This window comes from Myxocyprinus asiaticus, chromosome 41 (assembly GCF_019703515.2).
Source record: "Myxocyprinus asiaticus isolate MX2 ecotype Aquarium Trade chromosome 41, UBuf_Myxa_2, whole genome shotgun sequence".
Lineage (NCBI taxonomy): Eukaryota > Metazoa > Chordata > Actinopteri > Cypriniformes > Catostomidae > Myxocyprinus > Myxocyprinus asiaticus.
Window position 1 is genome coordinate 23,560,669 of NC_059384.1, and position 16,355 is coordinate 23,577,023.

General features: G+C 38.4%; 1 protein-coding gene across 3 annotated transcripts in view; it reads right to left on the reverse strand.

Moving 5' to 3' along the window:
* LOC127431764 (arf-GAP with SH3 domain, ANK repeat and PH domain-containing protein 1-like) overlaps positions 1-16,355 on the reverse strand; it is a 126,936-nt gene that overhangs the window by 55,449 nt on the left and 55,132 nt on the right. For all 3 annotated transcript variants that reach the window (XM_051682297.1, XM_051682299.1, XM_051682300.1), the window contains 2 exons: positions 1,889-1,961; positions 1,107-1,252 (listed from right to left, as the gene is read on the reverse strand). In XM_051682297.1, coding sequence (XP_051538257.1) covers positions 1,107-1,252; positions 1,889-1,961 — 219 coding nt within the window. The remainder of the gene's footprint in view (positions 1-1,106; positions 1,253-1,888; positions 1,962-16,355) is intronic.

Below are 16,355 nucleotides of genomic sequence, written 5' to 3' on the forward strand. Positions count from 1 at the left end.
AGACAACAAACAAATAAAAGATAGAAAGAGAACGAACAAACAAATAACAGAACAAACGAAACAAACGAAAGTCAGAATGAACAAATAATAAAAAAGCATGAACAAACAGAAATGTAAAGACAAACAAACGAAAGACAGAGAACAAATGAAAGACACAATGACCAACAAATCTACAAAACAATGTATGAAAGAGAACAAAAAAAATAAAAGAAAGAGAATGAACAAAAAGTAAAGAGAACAAACATATGAAAGAAAAAAGAAAGAATATTGTAACTATTCAGTGCCACTGAAATGATAAATATATCAAAGATACTACCATTTGACACTACCAGTGCTCCATGATACAGCCGCAGTATTTTTTGTAAAGGGAAAAGACACTTGAGAGAGACAGAAATGATAAAAACAAAGATAAAACTGAGACACATTCTCTCTCTCTTCTTTCAGCACGCGCTTAGCAGCTGCGCAGTCCTGGAACACAGAGCGTCCGCTCACACAGATATGACTTCCCTTCTGCAGCGCTCGCCAGCATTCACACAGTGATTTAGGAATGTGTGTTTGTGTGTGAGTGAGAGGGGTGAAAAGGAGACACGTTGTAGCTACTGCAACTCCCACACACAAAATTTATGGCTCTATCTCCACGTTCCTGCCAGGAAGAGAGAGCAGGGTAGATTACAAAAGCCCATCTCACAAACACACATTCACAACATACAATTTTCCCATATTGCTGTTCTCTGAATGCAGCCGCTTAAAACACCAAAGCAGAGAACTCTACAACCTGTGAAGATGCAAAGAGAAACACCCACATACACAAGCATACGCTTTAAGCTCTTTAACACCTTTCAAAGAGGCTGATTTGCTTTAAATGGATCTAGTATGCTACATCTAGCTACAATCTGTCCTTATATTTGTATGTCATACATAAAATCTAAAGCAAACTTTGCAATTTGACAGTTCAAGCCAGGACTTAACTCATGCACTCTGAAAAACAAACATCTAACTTCTAGTATCAAACCAAGTAAACACAATTGAGTTTTTCATTCAGTCTTGGATGTCCATTTATTTTGGTTTGGAGATGTATTCTCCACACTTTCACACAGAACACTCACCAGATTCTTGAGGAGGGCAGAGAGCTCTTTAGTCAGAGTGGAGAATTTAACGAAGGCCGTGCCCAGATCTGGATTATCCCGACTGATGAAGTTACTGCCAAATTTATCCAATGCCTGAGCGTACATCTCTTCATTTTGAATATGATCTGAACATTAAGAAGCAAACATGATCACATACAAATCAGTCAGTTACAGAAGAATATGCGAAAAGAGACTATCCAACATCTTACAACTTAGTCATAAAATTATCTTGAGGATTGATACCATCGGTTATATTCCCTACACCCTACACCAACACAATGTGGTAATGTGATAATGTACAGTTAACTGTACATTATCCTACATGGCAACATACCAAAAAAATATTTCTATTTCTGTACAATAACTCTTATGTAAGAGGTTTATGTATGTATAAACTGATCCTGCTCTGGTACAATTTTTAATAGAACGAAATATGAATTAAACACTTATACCTGAGAGCAGCATGCATCTATACTGTATGTGCGTATGAGAGAGATTAAGTGGGTGTGTGTGGGGGTGGATGAAAATAGCTGGCGTGGTGTCAGCCTGGCAACATGTTGATTCCAAATCTAATCTAGTCATTTGTTTTAACAGTATTACAGGCAGACTCCTCTACAGGCACCATAAATCTAATATTTTGCCATGTTCATGATACTGCCTGGAGAAAATGTGAGAGATCATGCATTTGAAAAGCTTTTTTATTTGCATCATGCTGTATTACAGCATCAACAAAATTTGGGCATTTGTGTTTGTGCATGTACCTTGGCCCGAGTTATAAATGGCTTTGACGGACTTCTTGACCTTCTGTAATGAAGTTCTATCCTGATCCAAAGCCTGTGGAGATACAGATGAGAAACGGAAATCACTGAAAATGAACAATCAAGATATGATGTAGAAAAAACTTTGCTTTAAAAAAAAGAAGAAAAAAAAAAGAAAAAAGTACTATTCATTCCCTTATGTGTAAATAATTTTAATAAGTGAAAAATAAGTGCACCTTTAAGTAAATGAAAAGTATTGATTAGGTCATTCCCTTAGAGCAGATGTTGAAAAATAGACCCAAGACTACCAATGTAAACGCTTTAAAATTAATTCCATGTGTCGATGTGTTCAGTAATACAATTCTTGCTGAATTCTCAGAGTTGCCACAAGGGGGGGCTCTAGTGACCATTAGCATTATCCATGTTCTAAGGCAGGGGTGGGCAACTATTTTGGTACAGGGGCCACATGGGCTTTAAGAAGTGCATTGTACTCCTTTTGAGCTACAATGTTCCGCATTGATTTGGTTCTTGTATTTTTTTAAGCTCAGAAATAGTTGTGTACTCAATTTTCTGAAGTGTATATGTGACTAATGGGACTATTCTTCAATTGCCTAAAGCGTTGTGTTGCTCTACAAAAGGTAGATCACTTTCTATCAGGCATTTAAAAAAAAAAAAATTCATAAAGGCTGAGCATAATTATAATATTTTTATTTTACCATCTCTACTTCCCTGGTAATTTATTACACAATTTAACACTGTCTACATCAGGGTCTGTTTAAAAAAAAAAAAGGTTAAATAATTGAAAATTATAGAACTTATAATGATTGTCGCAAAGCAGGCCGGTTTACTTATTTTATTCTCAAAACATTACCCGTTTACGTGCTAAAAGGGTCAAGATGCGGGTCTCGTCAGTGGTTTGGCTTTCCATTCAGCACACAACTGAATAAAACAGGCTGCATGACTATGATAAATTATTACTGCAAGAGATTAATATACAGGCCCTCCGCATGTCAATGATCATGTTTATATTTTATTAAAGTTCATCACTGAGAAGGTTTGCTTGCAAACTTAGTATCACCAAACTGGACAAGCAGCCTCAAGAATGGAACAGAGTGGCCTTATAACACTTTTCCTTCAGCAGAATGTCGCACTACAGATCGCCAAGTTTGTTCAAAGGGGAAAGCGAGAGCTAGAAAGAATGCACTCGCGTGCATGGTTGCCAGATTGCACAAAATAAGTATAACATTAGGCAGAATGTTTCCAATTTTAGGATAAACGAGCCGCGGGCCAGATTAAACCATGTGGAGGGCCGGATCTGGCCCGCAGACCGTAAATTGCCCATGTCTGTTCTAAGATGACTTTTTTTTTTTTTTTTAACAGATTAAGAAATTGAGAACTCCAAATACAAATCTCTCACATTCAGAACAAACTAGGCCAAAGGTCAAGCAAAGCTGGGTTATTTACCACCCAGTGGTCAGTGTGTAAATTCAGAAATTAACATTGGCCAAGATAATAAATTCTGTAAAAGTTTTGCACATTGTAGTTATCTATTGCATTAACTATACACTCACTGAGCACTTTATTAGGTACACCTGTACACCCTACATATTCATGTGATTATCTAATCAGCCAATAGTGTGGCAGCATTGCCATGCATAAAATCATGCAGATACTTGTCAGGAGCTTCAGTTAATGTTCACATCGACCATCAGAATGGGAAAAAAATGTGGTGATAGTTATTTCCACTGTGGCATGATTGTTGGTGCCAGACGGGCTGGTTTGAGTATTTCTGTAACTGCTGATCTCCTAAGATTTTCACACAGTCTCTAGAGTTTACTCAGAATGGTGCCAAAAAACAAAATAAAACATCCAGTGAGCAGCAGTTCTGCGGATGGAAATGCCTTGTTGATGAGAGAGGTCAACGGAGAATGGCCAGACTGGTTCGAGCTGACAGAAAGGCTATGGTAACTCAGATAACCGCTCTGTACAATTGTAGTGAGCAGAATTGCATCTCAGAATGCACAACATGTAGAATCTTGAGGCGGATGGGCTACAACAGCAGAAGACAATGTCGTGCATTTTATTAGGGCCATAGTGTTCCTAATAATGTGCTCAGTGAGTGTTTTATATACAGTTTTACCACATATCTTGGCAATATAACATCTGCAATGACAAGAAGTAAAAAGAGACATTTTCAACAAATTAAAATGAATGACTTCATAGTACTGTCTGAAAACACTATGCTCAGCATGGACAACACTTTAGCATCCAAGTAGCAGCAATGTATAAATGCAGTAATGCTTTTACTGTAAATTTGTCTCGTGTCACAAGGTCTGTTTGGTCAGCGTCATGCAGACCACTGTGTGGTACAAGTATATAATCCAGCTTTGCTTGACTTTTTTTACTTATTACAAGGAAACAAAACTATTAGGGGTGAAAGCAAAACTATTTAAGAAAATAAATTCCCTCCTTTTCCTCTAAGGGTCTCCATAAAAATCAACCCATGGCTAATTATGCAAAAATTGTCAACTAATCAAGTGAACAGTTGTTTTGCACTAATTAGGTCATGATGCGTTTAAAGTACCTCATCAGAATTCTGGTTCTGTGCAATGAACCTGATCAACTCATCCACACAAACTCTTTTCAGTACGTGTTTGTAGTTTTGCAAAAAAAAAAAAAGAGTTACCCAATTTGCAAGGTAAAGATGATTGTGCCGCTGTTTTACGTCAGTGAGCAGTATGCCAAGGGAGCAATTAGGATCTGTTGTAAGGTTGTTCCTCATTGAAACTGCAAGATAAGCACATTTAACCCCTCACCCTCCACCACATCTTGCTCCCTAACCCTGTTGTTTTCAGTCTAAACATCATGTTACACATGTACTTCATCAAACAAAAGCAGCAGTTTGCTCATATATGTCACATCACGCAAAGCAATAATGATTTGAGCAAGACTACATAATGCGCTCAAAACCACTAGATTTAAGTGCACATTTATCCGATTATAATACTGGACGAAAAGTGGTATATTAAATCAAGGACGGATGTTTGTTTACAGAGCGGATGGCATTATATTACCATCTCACAATGGCTGCAATTAAAACAATGCTGATGTCAGGCCTCTGTTATGGCTGAGACACGAAATGCAGAAAGCGTGACAGCACAGGGCCTGTTTAGCTCTCTACCTCTTATTGAATCTTGACAGCTCCTCACACTGAAGTGAACATGGGCGGCTTGTTTGCAGAAGAGATTCCCTTGCAACAGGGTAGATGAAAAGGAAGAAGCTCTTTTGTGAATCAGCTTATTGGTCTATGCTCACTTTCCAACAAACTCAACTTTTCTCACAACCATAGATATCTTTTGAGAGTAGTGGTTGACCGATATATATCGCAGAGGCCGATAAATCAGAATTTTTTTTTAATTATCTGCATCGGCCGATAAATTGCCCCTTTGGCCGATTTGATTCTTGAGGGCGCTGAGAATCACCTGCTAGCATGTGAAGCGACTGAGACATGTAAAGACCAGTCACTGTTCATTTTGTTGTTACGTGCCATCATGTTACTACAATAATAGACCGGTGCGCAACACAGTGTAATTTAAACGGTCCGCATATCAGAGCCACGGCAGATGCGTTTGAGCTCATAATGCTAAAGTGCTAGCCTGTTTCATTCTCCCTCTCTCTCCTCAACAGTTCCCTGTAACTTTTAACTGTCTTGTCTAATGATAAAGACAAATATCAATAAAACTAATATCATATACCGCCTGCAAATATGTGCATATCTCATTTAAACAGATGTAATAAACCAACCTCACACAACTTCAGCAGATCCAGCATACTGTGGAATGCTCATAGATCTTCCTCTGAAGCATGTATTTTAACAGTCTCTCCTCGGGAGCCTGGGTAGCTCAGCGATTATTGATGCCGACTACCACCCCTGGAGTCGCGAGTTCAAATCCAGGGTGTGCTGAGTGACTCCAGCCAGGTCTCCCAAGCAACCAAATTGGCCCGGTTGCTAGGGAGGGTAGAGTCACATGGGGTAATCTCCTCTTGGTCGCGATTAGTGGTTCTCGCTCTCAATGGGGTGCATGGTAAGTTGTGCGTGGATCGCGGAGAGTAGCATGAGCCTCCACATGCTGGAAGTCTCCGCGGTGTCATGCACAACGAGCCACATGTTAAGATGCGGATTGACTGTCTCAAAAGCGGAGGCAACTGAGACTTTTCCTCCACCACCCGGATTGAGGTGAGTAACCGCGCCACCACGAGGACCTACTAAGTAGTGGGAATTGGGCATTCCAAATTGGGAGAAAAGGGGATATTTTTTTTTTAAAACAGTCTCTCCTTAACAGTTCCCTGTAACTTTTCTAATGATACAAGGCAAATATCAGTAAAACTTCAATTATATACCGTCTGCAAATATGCAGATATCTCGTTTAAAAAGATGTAATTCACGAACCTCACGAAAATCCAGCATTTTCATTTTCACTTGAATAAAGTTTATTTGAATGTGAATTTGCACAGATTTCTGAAATGCATGTAACTCCACTGTTTTTTTGCATGTTCAAGATCTCACTCGCTCTCTCCTACTACCCACTCTGTGTGCACTCAAAGCTTTGACCGCTTGCTTGCTCAACAAGTTCACAGCATTATAATGTGCCAGAATTTCAGCCAATCAGAGATGAGGTGGTACATTTTGATTGGCTGACTAGACAAGGAGAAGGGGATAGTTTGTTTTCAAGAAAGGAAATATGTAACACACTATGACCAAATGAAAGCAGTTCTTTTGTTGACTTAACTGTTTTCATTTAACCTTAATGAAATATATTTTTTTGTCTGTACACTGCCAACAGGCTTACTAGCTAGATAACTATCTGTCTAACTCTCTTACTTTGGTCTATATTAGTATTTGGTTCTCTTGGCTAGTATTTGGTTATTTAGGTTACCAAGTTACACTTACGTAGCTACTAGCCTGGCTGTGTTAGCTACTGCTTTTATCTGAAATTATATTAATACAATCTCTCCCATGTGTAAAACTACATTGTAAAATGTAATAGTGTAGTTTTGGGGGAACTTAATTTGACTTCTATCTATCCCAAAGGATATTCTGAGAGATCAGTTTATTAAAATAAATGTGACCAGATTACAGTCCACCATGGATCTGCAACAACTGAATCTTCATTTTGTTATTATTATATGAAATAATATTTTCTTTAATAAACATGTTATTTTGTCCACCTTCTTTACTGTGTCCTATCCCATTTTTCGTCAGCCTTGTGCATTATAAATGTTATAGATATTATAAATATTACCTAAATTAACATATTCTATTCTTGATAATAAATTAGAAAAGTTGCTGGGTATCTTGAAATGTTCAGTATGCTGTTTTTATGAAATTTATGCATTCTACCACAACCCTTCTGGCATAATGTATTAATTAAAAGAAATGGAAGAAAAGGAAAAGAGGCTAATAATGTCTCCTGTCATAGTTTGGGGTAAATGAAATGTATTGTATATTGAACATCAATTGTTTGAGACAGCAAAAAGTAAAAAAAAATAGAAAGAACTCCTTAGCATTGCATGATCCCAGGCTACTATATTTTGAAAAACTTACATTACAGTAAGTTAAGACTTACAGTATTCCTGATATGTCTATAATCCATAAGGTAAATATCTTTTGTAATGGTAACTGCATACAGCATATAAATTGTGTACTGAAATTGGAGCATTGTGCCTGTTGGCTCTTCTGCCGTATTTACACTGAGATGTTCATGGTTGCTGTAGCAACCTCAACTGGCCAATTACAGAGCACTTGTAAGCAGCTCCTAATAGTCAGTCCTGACATAGGAGGCAGGCCTTGTCGGAATAAGGGTGTAAAAGTGAGCAGTCTAAAGTTCCGAGCGCACGCAGAGCGCATACGAGGAGAGCAAGTGAGATCTTGCACACACAAAAAAATTTATTCATCTTTGCAAGAAGATACAGTTGAAGTCAGAAGTTTACATACACTTAGGTTGAAGTCATTAAAACTCATTTTTTTTATAGCAAACTATAGTTTTGGCAAGTCGTTTAGGACATTTACTTTGTGCATGACACGAGTAAGTTTTCCAACAATTGTTTACAGACAGATTGTTTCACTTTTAATTGACTATATCACAATTCCAGTGAGTCAGAAGTTTACATGCACTAAGTTAACTGTGCCTTTGAGCAGCTTGGAAAATTCCAGAAAATGATGTCAAGCCTTTAGGAAATTAACCAGTTAGCTTCTGACAGGCTAATTGGAGTCAACTGGAGATGTACCTGTGGAAGTATATTAAGGTCTACCTTCAAACTCAGTGCTTCTTTGCTTGACATCATGGGAAAATCAAAAGAAATCAGCCAAGACCTCAGGAAAAAAAAAAAAAAGAAAACTGTGTACCTCCACAAGTCTGATTCATCCTTGGGAGCAATTTCCAAATGCCTGAAGGTACCACATTATCTGTACAAACAATAGTATGCAAGTATAAACACCATGGGACCACGCAGCCATCATACCACACAGGAAGGAGACGCATTCTGTCTTCGAAAAGTGCAAATCAATCCCAGAACAACAGCAAAGGACCTTGTGAAGATGCTGGAGGAAACAGGTAGACAGTATCTATATCCACATTAAAACGAGTCATATATCGACATTCTGCTCAGCAAGAAAGAAGCCATTGCTCCAAAACTGCCATAAAAAAGCCAGACTACAGTTTGCAAGTGCACATGGGGACAAAGATCTTACTTTCTGGAGAAATGTCCTCTGGTCTGATGAAACAAAAATTGAACTGTTTGACCATAATAACCATCATTATGTTTGGAGGAGAAAGGGTGAGGCTTGCAAGCCAAAGAACACCATCCCAACCATGAAAAATGGGGGTGGCAGCATCATGTTGTGGGGATGCTTTGCTGCAGGAGGAACTGGTGCACTTAACAAAATAGATGGCATCATGAGGAAGGAAATGTATGTGGATATATTAAAGCAACATCTCAAGACTTCAGCCAGGAAGTTAAAGCTTGTTCGCAAATGGGTTTTCAAATTGACAATGGCCCCAAGCATACCTCAAAAGGTGTGGCAAAATGGCTTAAGGACAACAAAGCCAAGGTATTGGAGCCCTACAAAAAGCCCTAACACACACACACACACACACACACACACACACACAGGTGGCCAAAAGTTTGGAATAATGTACAGATTTTGCTGTTTCGGAAGGAAATTGGTACTTTAATTCACCAAAGTGGCATTCAACTGATCACAAAGTATAATCAGGACATTACTGCTGTAAAAAACAGCACCATCACAAGTCATTTTTGATCAAATCTAGACTGGCCCCATTTCCAGCAGCAAACACTCCAGTTACTTACTATCTGTGAGTAATCATGCTAAATTGCTAATTTGGTAATAGAAAATCACTTGCCATTATATCAAACACAGTTGAAAGCTATTTGGTTCTTTAAATGAAGCTTAACATTGTCTTTGTGTTTGTTTTTGAGTTGCCACAGTATGCAATAAACTGGCATGTCTTTAAGTCAATATTGGGTAAAAAATGGCAAAAAAAAAAAAAAAAAAAAAAAAAAGAAACAGCTTTCTCTAGAATCTCGTCAGTCAATCATTGGTTTGATGAATGAAGGCTATAAAATGCTTGAAATTGCCAAAAAACTGAAGATTTCATACAAAGGTGTACACTACAGTCTTCAAAGACAAAGGACAACTGGCTCTAACAAGGACAGAAAGAGATGTGGAAGGCACAGATGTACAACTAAACAAGAAGATAAGTACATCAGAGTCTCTAGTTTGAGAAATAGACGCCTCACATGTCTTCAGCTGACAGCTTCATTGAATTCTACCCACTCAACACCAGTTTCATGTACAACAGTAAAGAGAAGACTCAGGGGTGCAGGCCTTATGGGAAGAATTGCAGAAAAAGCCACTTTTGAAACAGAAAAACAAAAAGAAAATGTTAGAGTGGGCAAAGAAACACAGACACTGGACAACAGATAACTGGAAAAGAGTGTTATGGATCTTAACCCCATTGAGCATTTTTGGGATCAGCTAGACTGTAAGGTGCATGAAAATTGCCCGACAAAACAGCCACATCTATGGCAAGTGCTACAGGAAGCGTGGGGTGAAATGTCACCTGAGTATCTGGACAAACTGACAGCTAGAATGCCAAGGATCTGCAAAGCTGTCATTATTGCACGTGGAGGATTTTTTGATGGGAACTCTTTAACGTAGTTTAAGAAGTTCTGAACATTTTCTTTATATAGTAATTTTCACATTATTAATGTCCTGACTATACATTGTGATCAGCTGAATGCCACTTTGGTGAATAAAAGTACCAATTTCTTTCAATAAGAGCAAAATCTGTACATTATTCCAAACTTTTGGCTGCCAGTATATATATATATATATATATATATAAAAAAGATCTTTTATCTCTTATATTTGTACAAATTCTGAAAGGGGTATGAAAATTTATGAGACAAAAGGGGAATGCAAATTTGTGCACTCAATTATACAGAATATACTGTATATTAAACACCCAATTAATCAGCTATCAGCTGACTTTTCTTTGGCTTTCTATCTTGTTTTTGAACAACAATCTAAATCGAGTAATTCTGTGATGTGGCAACTAAAACAGCCATTTGGCTCCTAAATGTTTCAGTTTAGGAGACAACGGCTGCTTTTTTTAGTCTGGAGCCCTGCTGTAAATGCTTTAGTCCGACTAAAATTGTACCAGTCAGATTTTTGCAAAGTCAGACAAACAGACCCAGATAATGTGATTGTAGCTCAGCTTCGTCCAGCATGTATACACATTACCACAACTGGCCTCAGCATTGTGTGGATGCATGCTTCAAAAGACAGCAGTAACATGCGACGTGTATTTAACACTTCCTCAGCGGACATCCTTCCTTCAGTTAACCCTTTCCAGCCGGAGCGTTCAAATTTGGGAACAATTATTCCCATGGTTCCTGTCTCAATATCTTCGCTGTCCAATCACCGACTTTATTTCTGAAAACTGCCAGATACTCTTGACAATATAAGCTAAAAGCACATATGATTGGTTAAGGGGTTACTGGGCGTGAATAATAAATGTATTGTCATCAGCGTCATCCTCCATTTGCCTGAGCGGAACCAGAGAGGATATCCCGGGAGATTACCTCCAGTGTTGGACTTACTGCTTCAAATTGAAAACTGAGGCGATCTTTCGAGGTAAGACAAGTTATTTAACATGTGTTGGCAATATTGTCTAAAGCATTTATTTGTAGGAGTAACGCTAGTTATTTCTGGAAAAAATGACATGACCATCGGCGTTCATCGGACAGGCAACTAGCCTCTATTTTTAAGCAAATTTCTGTGAAACTTGCTAAATAAACATTAGCTAGCAATACTATGTACATTTTTAGCTAAATCTCAATAACTTTTTTGGCCAATTTTGTCGCTTGTGAAAAATCCACCTGAAGTAATGTGAGGCAAAGAGCAGACGCTGTTCAGACCTTTGTTTTTTTTTTTCTTTCTTTTTTTTGACGCTGTTCAGACCTGCCTGGAAACTGGCCTGCTAGTTAGATAAGTTATCTAGCTTGTTGATTTTCCCATGTAATAAAAAAAATGGTAGATATCTTTCTATAATTTAACAGATGGAGGGAAAATGTGAGAGGGCTATCTGCAGAAAGACTATGGCTCCCTGCTTTTGAGGGCATGAGCACACAGGAGGAAGATCTGCTGGACCAGGAACTACTGTAGGAAGACCCGGACCACGAGGAGATGGAGGATGAGATGGAACCTGATCCCCAGCCATGATCATCAACTGGGTATGTATGAATGTGTATGACTGTTTGTTTCCATTTCTCATATGACTGATACTCACAGTAACACTAACACTGTTACTCTTATTTTTTTGGGTATGGCTAGCCATTCTCGCACAGGTTCCAAGTCAGCTAGAAAGCGTAAATGCTTCCCTGACTCTGTTTCTTATTCCTCGTACTCTGACATTGATTCACAGGCACCAAAACCTCTCCCATTTAAGCCTAGCCGTCCATTCAGTATTGACTTAGGTAGCATGCGTCAGGCTGTGCGGTCAACCTCCAATATGATGTTGCGAGAAATTGACTTTTTCATGCAGTTTTTTACTCAGGCTGTAGTTGCTTAGATATGCAGCTTTACAAACTGTCAGGGGTGGGAGCTCATCCTAAACTGTCTGTCATATTCCAGCTACCAAGGAGCTTGGATGGAGGTGACCCCCGATGAATTTTAAAAATTTCTTGGGTTGCTCATTTACATGGGGTTTTCAATTCTCCCTGATTCCCATCGTCATTGGGGAACCAAGTCACTTCAGGGCTCGTGGGCGAGGGGATTTATGTCGCGTGACCGCTACAAGGCTATTTTAGCAGCTCTACATGTTGTAGACCCTACCACAGAGGATAATCAGGATCGCCTTAGGAAGTTGCGTTATATTATGGACCACCTCAAACAAAAATGCTAGCAGCTCTTTCAGCCTAACCAAAATCTTGCAATAGATGAACGTATGGTCAAGTCTAAAGCTCGGTCAGGATTTAAACAATACATGAAGGGCAAGCCTACTCGGTGGGGTTTTAAATTATGGGTAACTGCAACATCAGACTCGGGGTATACTCTCGACTTTAATGTTTACACAGGTAGTCATGATGGGCTTGTCACTGACTTGGCCACCAAAGTAGTTGAATCGTTATTGCAGCCATTCAAAGACCAGGGCCACAATGTTTGGTTTGACAACTTTTACACGTCCCTAGCTCTTATGGTTAAGTTGTTAGAAATCGGAACTAATGCCTGTGGGACATGCAGGGTGAATCGTAAACTGTTTCCTGCAGAATTTAAAGACATCAAAAGATGGGAACGCAAGACAGCTCGTGGGGATATGAGGTGGTGTAGGATTGAGGGGAATATACTTGTAATTCAGTGGAAGGACACGCGTGCAGTTACATGCCTCTCCAATTTCCACAATGCGAATTGCTCAACCGAAATTACTAGGTTTGTAAAAAATGATGGCGACTGGACAAAAGAAATAACCCTCCAGCCCACTGTCATCAGCGATTATAAAAAAAAACATGGGCGGTGTTGATAGGTCAGACCAAATGATAAAATCTTACGACGTCCTACAAAAAACTCAGAAGTGGTGGAAGACCCTTTTTTTTTTCCACTTCATAGACATTGCCGTCATCAATAGTTTCATATTGTTTAAGGAATGGTAACACATTCATGCAGCACCAGGGGATGAGCGTAGACCGGTGAACTTATCCCAGATAGATTTCAGAGAAAACCTGTCTCGTCAGCTGGGAGGTATTGATATTCACGCAAGTTTCCCTTTGCATACACTAAAGCCTGTAGTCCCTCCTTCGTCATCACTCCACACAGCCCATGTCCCTAAATTTGAAGAGTCCTCTAAGAGATGTTGGCTATGCTATTGGAAAAGTAGGACTGAAAATAAAACTAAAGTAGCTTGTTGTGTGCCGGAATGTAATGGCAAAAGACTTTGCTTGGTTCGCGATAGGAACTGTTTTCAGTCCTGGCACTCAGCTGAGTGTGACCAGTTTTGCGAAGAGGCCTAGGCTGGGCTGTGTTTACTGGTGTTGTTGTCCTCCCCCTCCCCTCTTTTCTCCCTCTCTTCTCTCCACATGTATTACAGCTGTTGAGTATTTATGAATTTATATATATTCTGTTCCTGCACTCTTTATTAAAAATGTATTTACTGTAGATAGTTTGAAAGTTTGATTTAATATGTTCTGCTGTGTAATTCGTGTGTAATTCTAATGTTCAAATTAAATAAAGTGTGTGTTTTATTGAACACATAAAATGTATATTTCAGTGTTTGTGTCCTTCAATTTCAGATGCAATCTCAATTTATTATTACAGGTGCTCAAAAGGAGTATTTGAGGAGTGGTCATGTGAAATGTATCTTAACATTCTAATGTATTATTCCGTTTTCCCACTAATCACTAGTATGATCATAACTTTTAAACAATAGATTATATTTCTAATCTGTCTGCTATTCTACATTGCCCACAAAATTATGTATATTTCATACACTCTAAGTTTCCCCTCTAGCTTGTAATTAAAATGTTTGAAAATGCAGTTGTCTGATGAAGTATGGTAGCCGGAGAAGATTTTTGTAAAAACTGCAGTGTGAAATCTTATTGATAAAGGATGATTAGCCTTAAATAATCATACATATATTTATATCATTTGAAAGCCCTAGTTCTTCTCTTAAATATGTTATATACAGTTCAGGTGTGTGATGTTATATGAATATGAATGTAATATGAAAATGGATATGAATATCATATTCTGGCACAGAATGGAATTTTCGGAATTTTGGGCTAAGGATTTAAAGGGTTAATTTGATAACGTATTGTGTCATGACTCTTGTAGACTTAGACAGATGAAGACTAGCTCAACTGCACAAAACCCCAATAGCCTTACAATACTTTGATGCTGCTCTGACACAAAGTAGTTTTGCTTTTTCTGAAAATACTTCAGTGACATTTCAATGGATGGTTTTCCAGAGATAAGGTCAAAACAAAGGCAGAATGTTTAGTTGATCTCAGAGTTTAGGCTGTGGGAGGTCAAAGCCACTGCTGTCAAATTTCAGTGAAGACTGCCACATGTTTCCCGTTAAAACTCTTATCCTGTCAACACAGAGAAGGCATTTCCTTCCAAAACTGGAAATAAGCACATATAATAACCCAAGCCTGATAACACAACCCCTTGCAAAAATTATGGCATTACCACACTTAGAGGATGTTCACCCAGCTTTTTTACTTCTTAGTAAATAAACAAATCACAGATATGACACAAAACAATTTTTGTTTAATAGCTGAACATTCTGGCTTCGTAAAACATCCCTCAAACAAATTAGATTACATTATTTAAATTAATGGCATATTTTTTTCCAGATCAAGTAGAGAAGAAAAAAAAAAAAAAAAAAAAAAATGGAATCACCTTGTAATTTGAATTTCTAAAACAAATACTGTCTAAATCTAAAAATGCAAATTAGTCTGCAGTCAAAAGAGAGTGCTTACAGACCTTATCGAGCTGCTGGACTTGGCTAATTGAAAGGAAACACAGCCCTAACAAGAGAGTTGCCAATTGAAACACTGGAAAATAGGGCTGCCCCCTAATAGTCGACCAAATGTTAGTCCATGAGAAGAGTCTTGGTCGACCAAGTTTTGATTGGTCGGTTGGTTGCAGAAAAAAAAAACTCCACAGGAAGAGGAGAAGTCACGCAGTCAGTGATGGACAGACATGATCGTTAACAAGGCTGGTCCATATGGTAATTAATTTTTTCGGGCAGGAAAACCAAAGTGTGGGATCATTTCGAGAGGGTAAAGGATGACCCCAAGAAGGTGACATACAAACTCTGCAGTCTAACGTTCGCCTATCGTTCATCGACCTCAAACGTGGCTGATTATTTGAAACATGTAAATAGCCTAACGTTAGCCACTTAGCATGGCCGCTCGCTCTAACGTTAGATAACCTAGATCAGTGTTTCCCAACCACTGTGAAAATGATCAAATTCCACAAAATAAATAAATGCATGAAAAAAATAAATAATTTCAGGGATCCAAACTCCTCACCTTTCAGAGAAATTCGCCATTTTGAAACCTTCATCGGTCACTTTTGTGATTGTGAAGAGCAATGATTAATGTGCAAAAGTGACTGCTATTCATACGCGTTAAGGGTCACATGACTCAGAGTACATTGAAGTCTATGAAGTGATGCCACTTTACACCAAAGTGTTTTTCACACACATTTTTGCTTCACCAAAAATGTCTTTGAGAATACTAAGCAACAAGAAATATTTAAAAACTGTCCAAATTTGTGAAGAGACATTGAATGTCTCATAATTTCTTTTAATTAAATATTACCTTATCGTTTAGGAATATCAGAGACCCCAGTTATTGGACTAATTTAAATTCGCCAAGAAAACGCTTAGACCTAACCATAAACGAGTCCTTTTATTACTTTCTGCCATCAAAGCAACTGCAAGCTTTTTTTCTCTCTTCCAAATACATGTTTTCAATGTTTATTGTGCACACCTCCCGCTTTTTTACATGGCAAACTCGTAAAATCGCCCCTCTGTGACGCTTTCTGCAACTCGTCATGTGGAGGGCAATGCGGCGCTTGACGCTGGTGTTGAACTGAGCATTGACGCCTCGACTCAACTCATGTGAAATGCGCTTAATGACGGAAGAACATTATTGAAACTCAAAATTATTATTATTTGTCTATTATTGTTGTCTTTTCTGATAAAAGTCATGCTCAGCAGTTTAAATAGGCTACTGTAGGAAAATGATACCGTAGATCTGCTTTGTGTTTATAATTCTTTAGTAGTGTTTATAATAATGCTACTAAGATGGACAGAAAACATGGACAAGTTCTTGAAAAGGAAAAATATTGTCGATGGTTAGCGTGTGGGATAGTGATGTG